This window comes from Magallana gigas, chromosome 10 (genome assembly GCF_963853765.1).
Source record: "Magallana gigas chromosome 10, xbMagGiga1.1, whole genome shotgun sequence".
In the NCBI taxonomy this organism is placed as follows: domain Eukaryota; kingdom Metazoa; phylum Mollusca; class Bivalvia; order Ostreida; family Ostreidae; genus Magallana; species Magallana gigas.
Window position 1 is genome coordinate 14,693,019 of NC_088862.1, and position 15,697 is coordinate 14,708,715.

Here is a 15,697-nt window from a genome sequence, read left to right on the forward strand (position 1 = left end):
AATACCCAAAATATGAATTTGCTCTTAGTTTATAATAGTTTATTAAAAACAAATCATATCTGAAAGTTTAAGGTATATTTAAGGTTGATTTGCTGACAATAAGCCTCCTTAATTAAAATTTAGAAAAAAATATTAAATAAAAAATTGAAAATTACTCTTAACTTAAGATATCAACAGTTGTATCCGATGTACAATTTAGAGTTACTTTTTGCATAGTAAATTTATTTTTATATTTTACAAAGTAATTTTATTAATATATTATGATCATTGTTTTTATCAATATTATAATAATCATCAATATTTCATTAAAAGTATCTTTTAAATAATAATTTTGTTAATATTTTTTTCCTTTATTACTAGTTATCATTTTCTCAAATACCCCAACAAAAGTAAAAAAAAAATCATTTCAAGCACAAAATGGAAAATTCTTTTCCTAAAGTATTTGTAAAATTTGTACCATTCATATGTGAAAAAAATATATTTACATTTGCAAATATGTCTCCTATAGAATAGCGAAGCCGTTCAGTTGTCTATGAACTATTTCATGACGTCAAAATAAGCATAGTACGCGCTTGTCGCGTGGATCATTGTAAAACATAAAATCTCGGTTATTTTAACAATTTTGAACAATTCTTTTTCAAATGTAAATATAAGTAATAAACAACAATGTTAAAAAGGTCACTGGGATATGAACTTGGTTGCTACGTGATCTTTGTGAGAAGCAATTCGTGCTTCAAAGGATTTGATCACGTGACCAACCAAGTTTATATCCTGGTAAAATTTTTAACAAAATGAAGTATAGATAAGGCTACTCATCTGTTTGATACGCTGAAGAAGGGATACAGTGATATGATGTCGTAATAAATGCCATGCTTTTGTGTTTCCATATATGTAAAAATTAGCAAAAACAAGAGTTTTAGCAAAAAATTCGGTTGATTTAATATTTCATGAGAAAAATAAAACACTAAAAAATGAAACATCATATTTGTATCAATAAATCAAATAAAACTTAAATTTCTTTAAATTCATACAATGCTTACATGTGGATTTATAACCAGTCCGTCAAAGCGGACAGTATTATAGTATCAACAAGTTGCTGTCCTTTAAAAAGGACTACAATACGTGGACCATTTGCATTTGTTTCCAACGAAAACGTGAAAGCCTTAAGATCATCAGAGATTCCACCCACTCTAGCCCCCTGCATTTAAACACTAAATTTGTCCGTTGGATAACCTATATGTTTAGCCCTGACTTTTTATCACAGAATTTAAAGAGTTCATACTTCTAAAAGTAATTATGATCTATTTATTAATGAAGTCTGCACGTATAGTATTAGGCATTCGGCGAATTCTATTATTTGCGCACACAAATATGATTCGCACTACTTTGTTAACTATGCAGTGACAGCTTTGTTTAAATTAATTTCATATTTTGATGCATTTTCTTGAGATTTAAACTTTTATACAGTGACATAATTATTCAATCACACTTAAATGCTTAAAAATTTTTGATCGGGAAGTACCCTAGCCCCGCCTACTATAAAAGTAAAGTTAAGTTACATGTGTATACGGAAAACAACAAAACATTGCAAATATATATGCTATTTGTTGCATGTAGTTTCGGCATAACATTAACTTATTTCATAATACTGACAGTTCATATCACATGCCGATTATTTCTTTAAAAGGAATACTTTGTACTGACTACTGTTTACCGACAACTTTACAATTACAGCGCCTTTGAACTTATGTGTGCATCTGGCATGGAATCCCGATCCCGATTCAGATAAACTTGTGCTATAGCCTTGTTCCCTGAGTTACCCATTACGCACAGGAACCAGGCTAGCTCATGCGCAGGCTGAATTTTCCTCATAGCATCCGGTTTAACCTCGCTTATATATTTTCTGCGTGGACCTCAGGGTCCATGCAAATAATTTTCCAAACAAACCATTTATCTTCTTGAAAGTTATGGACTTTCTCATATTTACACCAGCAAAATTGTCTAATTTCAATGTAAGAAATTTTCGAAGTAAATAAAGATAATTCATTTTTGGGTAAACGAAAAAAAACCCACCAAAATACATCATCGGTATGTTCAGAAAAGGGAACCACTTGGTTTTGTCATTCGAATGAATGGGGTTTATCAACCCGCATGCTATTCATCGATTGTACACAGAGCAAACTTCAGAAATATTAGCGAACAAAACGTACACAAATTTATTTGTAATTTGCCTGAACATTACGATCTTTATTAATATCGATATCAAAGTTCGAATACAACCATACCCGTCTCGACGATAGGGTGAATTTTGACATGAGGCGAAATAACGCATTACCCTTTCATGTCGTTTGCTTTGTTAACAAATTTTATTAATAATTTTTTAATAACATTTGGCTAAATTGACTGGGAAAACTACTATAATGTCGATTATTATAAATATACTCAGTATAACCATCGGTTTAAGCGTGCACAAAATTTGAAATAAAATCGGACCGAGCAGCTTTAAATTGTTCATCTTTTTATCAGGAACTAATTGATACGATCGAATCAAGTCATAAAATTTGTACTGACAATATTAAGCTTAATACAACTTTTTTTTAAATCTGTAAGCTTTTTGGATGGGAAGTGAATGGTCCGCTATCGATATTGACCTCGCTATTTATATTTGACACCAGCAGCACAATAATATTGGCAGTAAGTAGCAGTGTCAGTGGTATCATAGAAACTTGTAACGCAACGAACTTCCTACCTCTGTTACCAACTTCTTAAAATTCAAATATTGATACTGCTGTTTTAGTTATTCAGAAATTTTATGGTATTGTTGGTGCTTAAAATAAACATCCAACTGACGGCTACAATTTACAGACGGCTGCATTGCTGGGTTTTGTCAGGCTAATTATCTTACTTAATTTTTTAAATCTGTAAGCAAACAAAATGAGACTGTGTGTTTTTTCTGAAAATCTGTACGGTACTGGCTAAAGGATTAAATACAACTAATTTTTTTCGGATTATACATTAACATTGTTCTATGATAAAGTATATACTCCTTACTATTTGATTAATTTACATAAAGAGAAATTGGGCTTATGGATTAATTTTTTTATGATATTGTAAAAAATTCAAAATTTACGAATAAATGGTAGTATTACTTAAAAATATTTACATCAAGTATATAAAAAAAAAAGTACTTTAAAATTGACATGTTCACCATCTTTAGAGTGAATTCGCACAACAATATTTGTTTCTAGATATTAACACAATTGCTCTGTAGCAACTAACACCTTACAATCTTTTAAAGAAAATCCTGATGTCATGGAAACCATAGTACATTTGTACTGAAATTTTAGGCATTATATATTATTAATTCATTCAAGAAAAATTCAAATAACCTAGCATCTGTTTTTCTGAACATGCACGTTAATCACAAATTCTCATCATGTGTTTTTCTTTACCTGCACTGAATAAACAATGGAAGACATCAAATTCTGTTTTGTATGACCATCATTACAAACAGTCTTTTTCACTGAATTACTTGGGTTTGCATGCAAAAGATACGTGCCCAGTTGTTCAAATGCCTGATCACCTACTTTCACTTTGTATGATACAATGACCAAATTTTAGCAATCAGACATACAGAATTGGTCCGGATAATTTTGTGGAAACAGACATTTTAGTGAAAAAAAAATTCTAAGGGACGATAAAAGGGTCCTGTGAATTCTGCAAAATATTTCTTTAGAAAAAAAAAACAAATTTAACAAAGTTTTGCCAATCATCTATTGGGGAATTTATTTCCGCACAATTTATCTTTTTCAGCGCAAGAATTTAGTATTTAACAAGTAAGTTCCATAGGTTGATACTTTATATTCACTTGTAACAGTAAATTCTTTTGAGAAGAGTAGGTTTTGTGAGTTTATTGCTGAGAATTTGGAAATCTAATAAGGCTTGACAGCTAAGTGATGTTTATCATTTGTCCTCTAATCCTCACATTGCACAAAATTGATAATGTTTCTGAAAACAATGCGTAGAACAGCAGCACATTTGAAAGATGCATTGTTTAATTAAATAGCTATGCTAAAAAACTTAGATGCTGCACCTTTTTTATTATTCTGTCTGCAAATGATCAATGATTACCACTTGATTGAACTTTCAAAATACATCACTGTTGTTGTTTTTTTCAAAAGTTCACCTTAAATTGTAAAAAAAAATTCGTTGATGGCTACCATTTTTTTTTTTAAAAGCATTATCAAAACATGTGTAACTGTCTGGTGAACACCCATTGGTTGAAGTTATTGATTAGTTTGTCCCGGTAAACTTTTAGTCTCGTGGAAGTTCACATTTACAAAACATGCACCTTTTCTATTCTATTCAAGATGAATTTATTCAATGTCTATACTTACCACATTAACTAAACGAAATTCACATTATATCATTTGCATATTCATAGCCACCGGACTAATTATAACAAGAGGCCCAGGGGCCACATCGCTCACCTGAGCAACAATTGCCTTAATTCTGATCAAATTAGCATTACAGTATCAAAATATCTTGACAACTAAGTACAGTAGAGCTTGCTAAAAGAATTTTTATCCACATCTTTTTTTTGGGTAAATACCAAGCCCCTTTTGTTGTTGTACCTGTAAGAAGATTTTTCTCTATTCCTACATACCCCCCCCCCCATTTCGTGGCCCCACTTTTCTCTAGAGAATCATGATTTCATCAAACTTAAATCTGCATAACCTGTGCTTTCACACTAAGTACTGAGTTTTAGACCGAAAACTTTCCCAGAATATTTTTAAAGATTTTCTCTATGTAAAAATTCAAACCGCCATCAAGGCCCCACCCCACCACTAGGGACTGTGATTTTACAAACTTGAATTTACACTACCCGAGGATGCCTCTACAGTACCGATCAGACCCAACCTAACAGAAAGTAAACCCCAACTAAACCCTGGGTTAACTTTCTGGGTTTACTCTGGGTTTACTAGAGTGGACCAAGAGTAAACCCAAAGTAAACCCAGACTGGACACAGCGAGTAAACCCAGTAAGAAGTATACCCCTTTAAACAGACGGTAACTGTGTATTCAAAATATACAAGGGGCAGAAATTACAGGCAATAGGATGGTAAGATAAAAGACGGGTCTGCTTCACACTTCAGTGCGTACAGTCGACCTCAAAAGCAATATCCAAGTAAACCCAAAGTAAACCCCGAGTGGACCCAAATTTTCAAAAAGTAAACCCAGAGTAAAGCCAAAGTAAACCCAAAAAGTAAACCCGGGGTTTAGTTGGGGATTACTTTGGTGTTAGGTTGGGTCTGATCGGTACTGTACACAAGTTTAAGCTTTTCTGGCCAAATAGTCTTTAAATAAAGATTTTTAAAGATTTTCTCTATTTATTCCTATGTAAAAATTCATCCCCCATCGTGGCCTCACCCTACCCCTGGACTATTTTTTAAACAAACTTGAATCTATACGATCTGGGGATGCTTCCACTTAAATTTGGGCTTTCCTGACCTAATAGTTTTGAGAAGATTTTTAAAGATTTTCTCTATATATAAAAATGTATCCCACCAGCGTGACTTTAATTGTTACATAACATTGTAACACATTGCGTATAAAATAATATTTCGTATTACTACAATTGAAATTTGATTGAATTATGTCACAATTCTGCATTTGATCTTAATATGATGTAATTATAATTAATTTCCGAAAAGTAATTTATAATCATATACAAATATAAATTTTATTCGTTGGCTGTATTGATAAACTGAAATCGAAAATATCTTGACAACTAAGTACAGTAGATCTTGCTTCTCTATATATTCCTATGTAAAAATTCAAACCGCTATCACGACCCCGCCCAACCACTAGGGACTGTCATTTTGCAAACTTGCATTTACACTACCCGAGGATGCGTCTACACAAGTTAAAGCTTTGCTGGCCAAATAGTCTTTAAAAAGAAGATTTTTAAAGATTTTCTCTAAATATTCCTATGTAAAAAAATTCACCCCCCATTGTGGCCTCACCTTACCCCTGGACTATTATTTAAACAAACTTAAATTTATACGATCTGGGGATTCTTCCACTCAAATTTGGGCTTCCCTGGCCTAATAGTTTTGAGAAGAAGATTTTTAAAAATTTTCTCTATATATAAAAATTTATCCCCCATTGTGTCCCCACCCTACACCCGGGGATTATGATTTGAACAAACTTGAATCTACACTATCTGAGGATGCTTCCACTAAAATTTGAGCTTTCCTGGCCTAATCGTTTTTTAGAAGAAGATATTTAAAGATTTTCTCTAAATATTCCTATGTAATACTTGATCCCCCAATTGTGGCCCCACCCTACCCCTGGGGACCATCATTTGAACAAACTTGAATCTACACTATCTGAGGATGCGTCCACTCAAATTTGAGCTTTCCTGGCCTAATAGTTTTTGAGAAGAATATTTTTAAAGATTTTCTCTATATATTCCTATGTAAAACTTGATCCCCGTCTTGTATCCCAACCATACCCCTTGGGACCATGATTAGAACAAACTTGAATCTACACTACCTGAAGATGCTTCCTCTCAAATTGGAGCTTTTCTGGCATAATAGTTTTTGAGAAGAAGATTTTTAAAGAATTCCTCCATATATTTCTATGTAAAACATGATCCCCCAATTGTGGCCCAACACTACCCCCGAGGACCAAGACTTGAACAAATTTGAATCTACACTATCTGAGGATGCTCCTATTTTAATTTGAGCTTTTCTGGCCTGATAGTTTTTGAGACTAAGATTTTTAAAGATTTTCTCTATATATTCCTATGTAAAACTTGGTCCGTCTCTTGTGGCCCCACCCTACCCCTGGGGACCATCATTTGAACAAACTTGAATCTACACTACCTGAGAATGCTTCCACTCAAATTTGAGCTTTTCTAGCCTAATAGTTTTTGAGAAGAATATTTTTAAAGATTTTCTCTATATATTCCTATGTAAAACTTGATCCCCGTCTTGTGGCCCAACCCTACACCTTGGGACCATGATTTGAACAAACTTGAATCTACACTACCTGAGGATGCCTCCACACAATTTTTAAGCTTTTCAGGCCGAATAGTTTTTGAAAATAAGATTTTTGAAAAATACCAACACATTTTTAATAATTCTCAATCATCTCCTCTTTAAAGAGGGCGTGGCCCTTCATTTGAACAAGCTTGAATCCCCTTTACCTAGTGGTGCTTTGTGCCAAATTTAGTTAAAATGTGCCCAGTGGTTCTTGAGAAGAAGATGACAATGTGAAAAGTTTACAACAACGAAAAACAACGGAGCCTTTGGCTCAGGTGAGCTAAAAAGCAATCAGTAATAAATGCAGAGTTTCCTTCCTGAATAAAATTTATTTGAAATTGTAAACTCCATTATTGAAAATCTAAAAGTGTGGTTGTCTTGATTCCGGTTACATAGATTGTGCATCACTATCTGAAATGTAGACCCGTCAATGTGTAAGTTAAAACTTGTTTGTCTTTCATTGAATATTATTGCAATAGATGTATTTATAATACAGTCGTTTGAACAGTTCCGAATTTTGACCAGTTATATATTAAGCATAAGGTTTTCATTAAATCAAATTATTGCTTTTGCATAGACATCTGTACATTACAGAGGTTTTATCAACGTATTTCACTCATTTAAAAATCCCAAAATAGTATACACATTTTCTTATCTTATAACATGCCCATTTGTACTTGGTTAAGAGAGCATTAGGTAGTTAGTTTATGAAATTCATTTTATTTGAACATTTTTATTTATTTACTATCATAACTTTATACGCCGCTTGAAGTTATCATTTTCAGCAGAGTTTTCGTAAAAAAAAAATTTTATAACAGAGAATCAGCAGAGTTTTCGTAAAAAAAAAATTTTATAACAGAGAATTTTAATACATATTGAAAAAACTCAAAACCATGTGTCTGTTATTTCTTTTTATTTTATCATTCTGTCCTTTTAAAATATTTTATGGTGGATAATACTTCGATACGTTTTGAGGTATTTGTTCTTCTTTCTTTCATAGAATTATTAATTTTTTTCGATGAATATAATGAAGTCAGTTTATATTCAGTATTGACAGAAGTAAACAATTTACACATTATGTGCATAAAAATACTATGACCATTTTGGCCCCGGCGCCCTAGAATCAGAACTTCTACCTTAGAGGACATGAGATATATAATTTTTGCTGCGGACTTTATGGTCCTTCTTAAGATAGAGTAGAACATTTGGACCCAGCCCAAGAGTCAAACCCCTACCCCAGAGGACATGAAATAAACATTTCTGGACGGTAGAGGGCTTCCTTTCCTACATAGCTAGGAATGAAGTTTTTTTTTCTTTTAGATGTGCAGAGGAAGAGTGGAAAAATTGGACCATTTTGGTTTTGTCCTTAGAGTCCGTGTAGGACATGAGTCATGTAATTTTCAATGTATGGTCCTCTTACCTCAAAGATTCATCATAACTTATTTGAAAGCATTTGGCATGTCGTTTTAAAGAAAAAGTTTAAAAAGTTCAAATTTTAACTCTCAAGATCAACGGACGATGACGACAGACGAAAACATATTTTAACAGATCCCTTGAGTGACTAATGTAACATAAAAATGTTGTAAACTTGTATACAGTTTCACTATATGGCCTTTCCCAAGGGCCAGGTTTCCTGAAGTAAGGTTCATGAAGTTTACCATGTAGATAAAGCGCTTCACTAACTTTGAAACCATGCATTCAGTTTATTTGCTTTGAAAGTATGGAAACCCATTTTCTAAGGTACGAATGTAACGTAAATGGCTATATTGGCCCGCAAAAGGGTCTAAACCCCTTACTCAAGGTCCATGAATTTTTTCACAATTGCAGTAGAGGGCTTTAAAGAGATGTCTTTAGTTCTTTTTTTTTTTACATGCGTGGGAGAAGAGAAGAAGATGTTTGAAAATGTTTACTATTTGCATAATTGGCTCATAAAGCGTGGTAAGGCGAGATATTTCTCAGTTTAGAATCTTGTTATATTAGAGCTCCTTTAAACCAAAAATGGTTCCAGCTGAATGTAAAGTTTTTAAGAAGATACAATGTGAAATTGTTATTGGACGATGCAGGACGCAAAACGACGGACAAAGACTAATGGCATTAGCTCATCTGAGTGGCACAGGTGACTTGAAATATACCTTTGAATGTGCGACATTTATATCCTCGCTTTAATCTCGCTCTAATCAGAAAAAACAAGAGGAATATCAGGACTATGATAAACACTGTCAACGGGACGAACCTGTAAATAGAACATTGAAAATATATTAAAGATCTTTGATATTTAAGTTTTTAAGTAAAAGCTGGCAGGGAAAAGTTTACTAGCAATGCAAATAATTTGATAGATAAAGGTTGATGTATTCATAAGAAATAAAGTTTCAATTTTACAAATATTTTCCGAATATATTACATTTATGGCTCCAGTTACAGGAACAAAAGATTAGGCAACCATTTAACCGTAATGGTTTTAATTGTAGACGAAAGTTTCGTTTAAAAATCACTGATTTTATAAAATTAAAAACCCACAGAGAACTCACCATAATATGTATCCATCGATATTATCCTTTTTTGGTGGGTTTGATGTGCCGGTAATGTTTGTATTGATGCAAGCAGTATCTACCATAGCAAAATAATTAACAGATACGTCCAAACAAACCTTTTTTCAACTAAGTAAGTACTGGTCAATTGTTGAACAAAAAAAAAATATATATATATATATATATATATATATATATATATATATATATATATATATATATATATATATATATATATATATATATATATATATATATATATATATATATGTAAGGCGCAATAGAACAACACAAGTAATAATGCATTGCGTTTGAAGGTGACTGTATTTTAATTGTATCTGAAATTGCAAATAAAACTAAATTCAAGACTAAGCTATTTTTCTGTAAGTAAGATTTAAGTTAAACGCACTTACATTTGTAAACATCGGATGAATTGTACTTGATGGGGCAGGAAGTGTTTAACTGTATGCATTTTAAGTCCTGGTTTTCTTGAATTTTGCCTCTTCTTTCATCGTACTCCGGACAAAAGAACCCTTTAACAGATATTTAATTAATTGCATCTACTTATTTAGTAATTAGTCAAAGTCAACGTATTTTTGCCACAGCAAAAAATTACTGAAATTAACTTGTTTTAAATTTGTTCAGTACCAATTATGTCTGTATCTTCTCCACACAGTACAAAGGATTGATTTCTCCAATGGTTCAGAAGACAGTGGTACTTTAATGTTACGTTTATTGAGCTGCAGTTCTTTGCTTTTCTTTCTTCTATCCATTTCTCCTTCGTGACTGGACAAGATGAAACTTTTTGAACGACAATTATCTGAGTTGTATCCTGGTTCTCAGCCAACTAACAGGAATGATAACAGATAAAATATGATGTTGAATTCTTGTTACTAGAAATACGAAATTACCATTTTTTCACACAAAAAAACGAAAAAAATAAAAACGAAAAAAAAAACAAATCAAAAAACAAAATAAAAACAGACACAATTTTTTTTAAAACAGTCAACTTTAAATTCGTGTTTCCAGTGTGTTTTTCAACGTGGGTGCATCCACAGGTTATATCACTTAGGTGATCAAATATGACCCAGGAAGATAGCTACAGGAAAATGTTGCAACCAAAGATATGTGATGCAACTGCATTGGTCAACACAGCATGTGACTGCCTCATATATCTATATGTATGTTCGATGAGAATCAATATTCGGCAATATGACCGTCACTGGCCGGCGCTTCGCCTACTCAATTTGACATGTCATATTGTTTAATACCGGAACCGCATGCCGTAAGTTCTTAAAATATTTGGATTAGTTGCCCTTTAAAATTCTTAAAAATTAGAGTAGTTGCCATTTGAATATTGACGTCACATAGTTTTGTCTGGGGCAGAACAAAATAACAGCGTCGATATTTGCTCAAATCACTGAGAGAAAAAGGGAAAAAAAGTTTGAAATTGAATAGCATCAAAACATTTTAAGTAAACATTACTGAAGCGAAGATATTCAAAGAGTACTGGAAAGGTGAGATCGATAATTTTGAACGTTTTAATGAGTTAAATTGGACGATATGTTAGGCATCTTGTATACATGGGTTTGCGTAGATCATACCTTCCTGGGAATAAATGTGTCACGTGATAGTTCTCCGTAGAACAAAACATTTATTAGGTTTGCTTCGCCCCGCCATCTATGAGATTGATCAACCCGATATATTTCTGTTGTTAGTCAGAAACAAACACTATAAGTAATATTTTTCATCAATGTGAAACACCGGTTTCTTTCTATAGCTAATTGATGTTGCAAATGCCAGGAAATCTATTTTTAGATTGAATGTCCCTCTGATAAGAGAGATAACTACTGTAGAAAAAAATCTACTTTTTATGCTAACTCACAATTATTAAGAAATGTAGCAACAAAGGAGGTGGTACAGGTCCCCGATTTATGTTCGAAGGTGGCATCAACTTAAATTCAAATATGGAAAATGAAAATTTGTACGAAACCATCTCGAAACCAACTGAACCCAAACTAGCAGAGGGCAAAAAGGTAATGTGAACTTTTACAAAAAATTTCAAGAAGCGATTTATATTGTTCAAATTTCTATGAGGCATTAACGACATGTATACCCATCCCCTTCCCCTCCCCCCGATGGATTAATTCTTTTAATAATATTTATCCATAAATTGATTTCCGTTTGAAGGGGCTATAACTTATGTAGTTTACTTAACGTATGACCATCACCTCAATCTTTCGATACATAATACCACATAATCATATAAACAATTAAAACAAGACATGGTACATGTATATGTTGCTCTTTGCCATCAGCGTGACTTTAATTGTTACAATATTGTAACACATTGCGTAAAATTATCTAAAATAATAGTTCGCAATGCTACAATTGAAATTTGATTGAATTATGTCACAATTCTGCATTTGATCTTAATATAATGTAATTATTATAATAATTAATTTCCGAATAGTAATTTATTATTTGGCTGTATTGAGAAACTGAAATCGAAAATTGGTTACATACTATCGTCAAACAAATTCCTTGTGGTATGTACGTCTACAATAAAATACATGCATGAAAAAAAAAGAAATAATAATATAAAAGATTTAACACTGGAACGGTGGAGGGGAGGTGGTGGATTTTTAAAGAAATGGTCCAAAGGAACGGAATCAGAATTCAAAGGTGTTACCCGTGCGGTGTCCTGAAAAAAAAATGAATTAGCGCGTCTTTCTAAACAGAGAGAGTCGCTAGAATTCCCGCGTTTAATTTCATTTGTCAAATGATGACACCAACATGGCGTGTCCAAATAGAGCACTCTCTACTTCTTGATACTACACAATAAAAAGTGCGATAACTCGTAGGGCGAAAAATTGTAAAAATCAATATATATATATAAAGCATTTTTAAAAGTAAACTTAAAATTCCTAGCTAAATTTTATGTACTAGTTCATTACATGAACAGTACGTGTATGATGTTTTAGGCCAAAGAATATTTGAATGGTAATTTTTTATTTCTCAATTTATAGCTCGTTCACAGAGGTAATTGAATTATGGTTGGGAAAAACGTGACTATGACCATTGCAGACTCTAGACTTAGGATTTCAAACAAGAAAACATTTTTCTGATCAAATAATTTTATAAGAATCCAATTAAAGGACTGATTTTCTCTAATTCTGAAAACATCCTACTTTTCTGAACACTTCCATGAATCATTGTGTTGATTTTCACTAATTTGGTCGAAATTGACCAGTGGTCGAAATTATCCCGGTCTATCCTTGTTATCATCATTTGGAACTTATAACATTTAAATGTCTAAAATTGAATAAGAGTTCGAAACAAAAAACAATTAATATCACAGCTTATTCAAGACAACTAGACTTTGACCCGTGCGTGCACGGATTGACATTGCATATGATATCGGACATTTACGAAATAGATACATCGGCACTATGACATTTGCATAAGCAAACTTTAAGCCTACAATTATGCTTTTAATTTTACTACACTCTACTTAGTTAGAATAATCTAACTGTGTCTGGGGAAATGCCTTCACCACAGTAAAATGCCTCCCTGGTCCCATGTACCCGTAATGTAGCAAAAAATGGCAGAATCGCTCCAAAACGATTTTTTTTAGAGAAAACTAATTAAGTTGCATTGAAAATAACTTGTTTGTTCCACACAAACCATTTTGAAGCTGTGAATACCTTTCTTTGAAAAGTTTAATTCTATAATTGCAGAATTCAACATTTTTTTCAACAACGTTTTTTAGTCACTCCAAATTTACACACCATGTTGACATTCGAAACTCTCGGGATTTTTAAAAAAAGTAAATGCACTCTGTTAGAGGTAGCTCACGTATTTTCTTTGATGAACAGAAAAAAATTCCAATGAAAATTAACACGCATTTGTATTATCGTTTCTGAGTTTATCCATGCAAATGTGATATTGTGGAAACATAAAATATAAAAGAGCCTCCCATGATTTAGCGTAAAGGTTATGCGCATGCACAAGATTGTAACATTGAAAAAAAAGATAATTTCCGGAATTTTTTGAGGAATTTTCGTTGATTATTAATGAGCGAAGCAAAATCGGAAATCTTCAAGTACCAATGATGTTTAAAAAATATAAAACAAAAGACAGTACTCTTCCGATTTATCGGTATCAAAGCCAAAAAAATCGAGTCTATTATGTTAATAAAGTAGCATAGATATATCCCTATATATTGAGATCATACCAATTACTGGAAGTTCATTCATTTGATCCCTTTTTTTGTTTTATAACAAAATGCTCTGGTTTACATTTTTTAGCATCTCTAGAACAAATAAATCTAATTACTATTATTTTATCAAAATTTAAAAAACATGCATTTGAAAACTTTTTCACATTTTTCACTTTTTATCCAGAACCACTGGACCTTGTTTTACATGTACCAACTCAGTGCAAAGCGTTATTATGGGAGAAAAAATCCAAACTGCTGAAGTAAAGGACTTTTTTGCGAAACAGTAATAATATGTTTTTAAAATCCTCTTGTAAAGATCATTTGTAGATAAATGCCAAAGCTTGATGATGAAACATATCAAGAAAGTTGTAGATTCTTAAAACCATAACCCCAGAAACAATACTGAGGCCCCATGAGGGATTACAATAAAGAAACAAGTAGATATTTCTATGCACGTATCTTAAGATAGTGTTGATTTTAAATTGTATATACCGTGGTCCAAAGGCCATTAATTTGGCCCCACACCAACACCACTAGCCACCATTATACCATCCTCTAAATTCCTCCTCCTACATTGTACTTTTTAAACGCAAAAGAAGATCAATATTAGGAACATGCGGGATTGCGTTAATTATCGAACGTTGCAATTACTGATGCTAAATTAATGTTACTAGACCTAATCGCAAAACGTGTCAATACAGCATTACGTCAATCAAATTCAATTAGGTTTTTTGATATTCTTATTACATGTTGAAAAATGCGCAAAGGTATGGTTTGTTACTCCCAAATAATTAATTATATTTTATTAAGGACGTTGAAACCTGCAACCAACGGTTTTATTTTTTTTCAGTATTTTATTTAAGAATGTAAACACCAAAAACCGAAAATCAAAACAAAATTTACAGGTCTATAATTATGCTTCTTTTGGCGCTACAGTGTATTTGATGTGACCTTTCCGCACTGAACATGCAAATAGCAAACAAATCGCTTTTTCCTCTATAAGTTTTTTTTATTAAAATGAATCATTGCATCAAATACAAAAATGTACAATCTAAAAATAATAAAATTACTATTATCGTAAAAAAAAGTGTACAGTTTCTTCATCTAATTGATATTATGACCTTTTTGCACTAATAAAACGTTATTTAAGCGTTTAACGATTCAACTTGCAATGAAATTATATAAAAGTCTCAAACTTTTTCTCAAATTACAATAGACTTGTAAGAAAAATGTTATAAATATAGAAAATAAAACCAAAAATACAGGTCCATGAGGGAAATTTTGAGATATGACATGAAATTAGCTAATATTAAGCAAAGATTGAAGTTCATTTTTCTTGACTTGTAAGAAATGTAAGTCAAATATGCCAATTTATGTCAAAGAAATACTGAAAAGTTGTTAAAATTTGATTTTCGAAACAAAATGAAGTAATCACAATGCACAAATTATCTGGATATTTGGTATGCACTGAAAAAAATGAAGCTAAAGTTACGGTACTCCTAAACAATTGAGTTATGAGAAATGTTCATTTTCTTGTTATAAACCTTATTATAACTCTTATTTCCCTCAATATTCTATTCAATATTGTTTATTTAGCATCGTAAAATATGAAAATACAAGTAGAATTAATATATGATGCATAATTTCTAGACTAGAGGTGACCCAAAATGGCTACCAAAAAAGAGGAACGAACCTCTGTTGATAAATATTGGATTAAAAATTACCTGAGAAACACCGAAGAACGGAATCAACACAGCCAGAAACAATACCTTCCAAAAGATCCTAAAATAGAAAGAAAATGACATAATGAATTTCAACTTGCATTAAGATTTAGTTTACAGTAAAAACAGCGTGTGGTAAAAATAATCATATGTAAGAAAACTAAAAAATATAATTATA

General features: G+C 32.1%; 2 protein-coding genes across 4 annotated transcripts in view; both read right to left on the bottom strand.

Annotated features, from left to right (window-relative positions):
* The window catches only part of LOC105320971 (cyclic GMP-AMP synthase-like receptor), a 160,893-nt gene that overhangs the window by 78,286 nt on the left and 66,910 nt on the right, over positions 1-15,697 (bottom strand). The gene's annotated exons all lie outside the window — the stretch shown is intronic.
* LOC105338984 (uncharacterized) overlaps positions 1-15,697 on the bottom strand; it is a 90,473-nt gene that overhangs the window by 59,521 nt on the left and 15,255 nt on the right. For all 3 annotated transcript variants that reach the window (XM_066073247.1, XM_066073248.1, XM_066073246.1), the window contains exons 2-6: positions 15,523-15,580; positions 10,225-10,423; positions 9,990-10,109; positions 9,577-9,655; positions 9,181-9,281 (exon numbers count right to left, since the gene is read on the bottom strand). In XM_066073247.1, the coding sequence (XP_065929319.1) occupies positions 9,181-9,281; positions 9,577-9,655; positions 9,990-10,109; positions 10,225-10,423; positions 15,523-15,580 (557 nt within the window). The remainder of the gene's footprint in view (positions 1-9,180; positions 9,282-9,576; positions 9,656-9,989; positions 10,110-10,224; positions 10,424-15,522; positions 15,581-15,697) is intronic.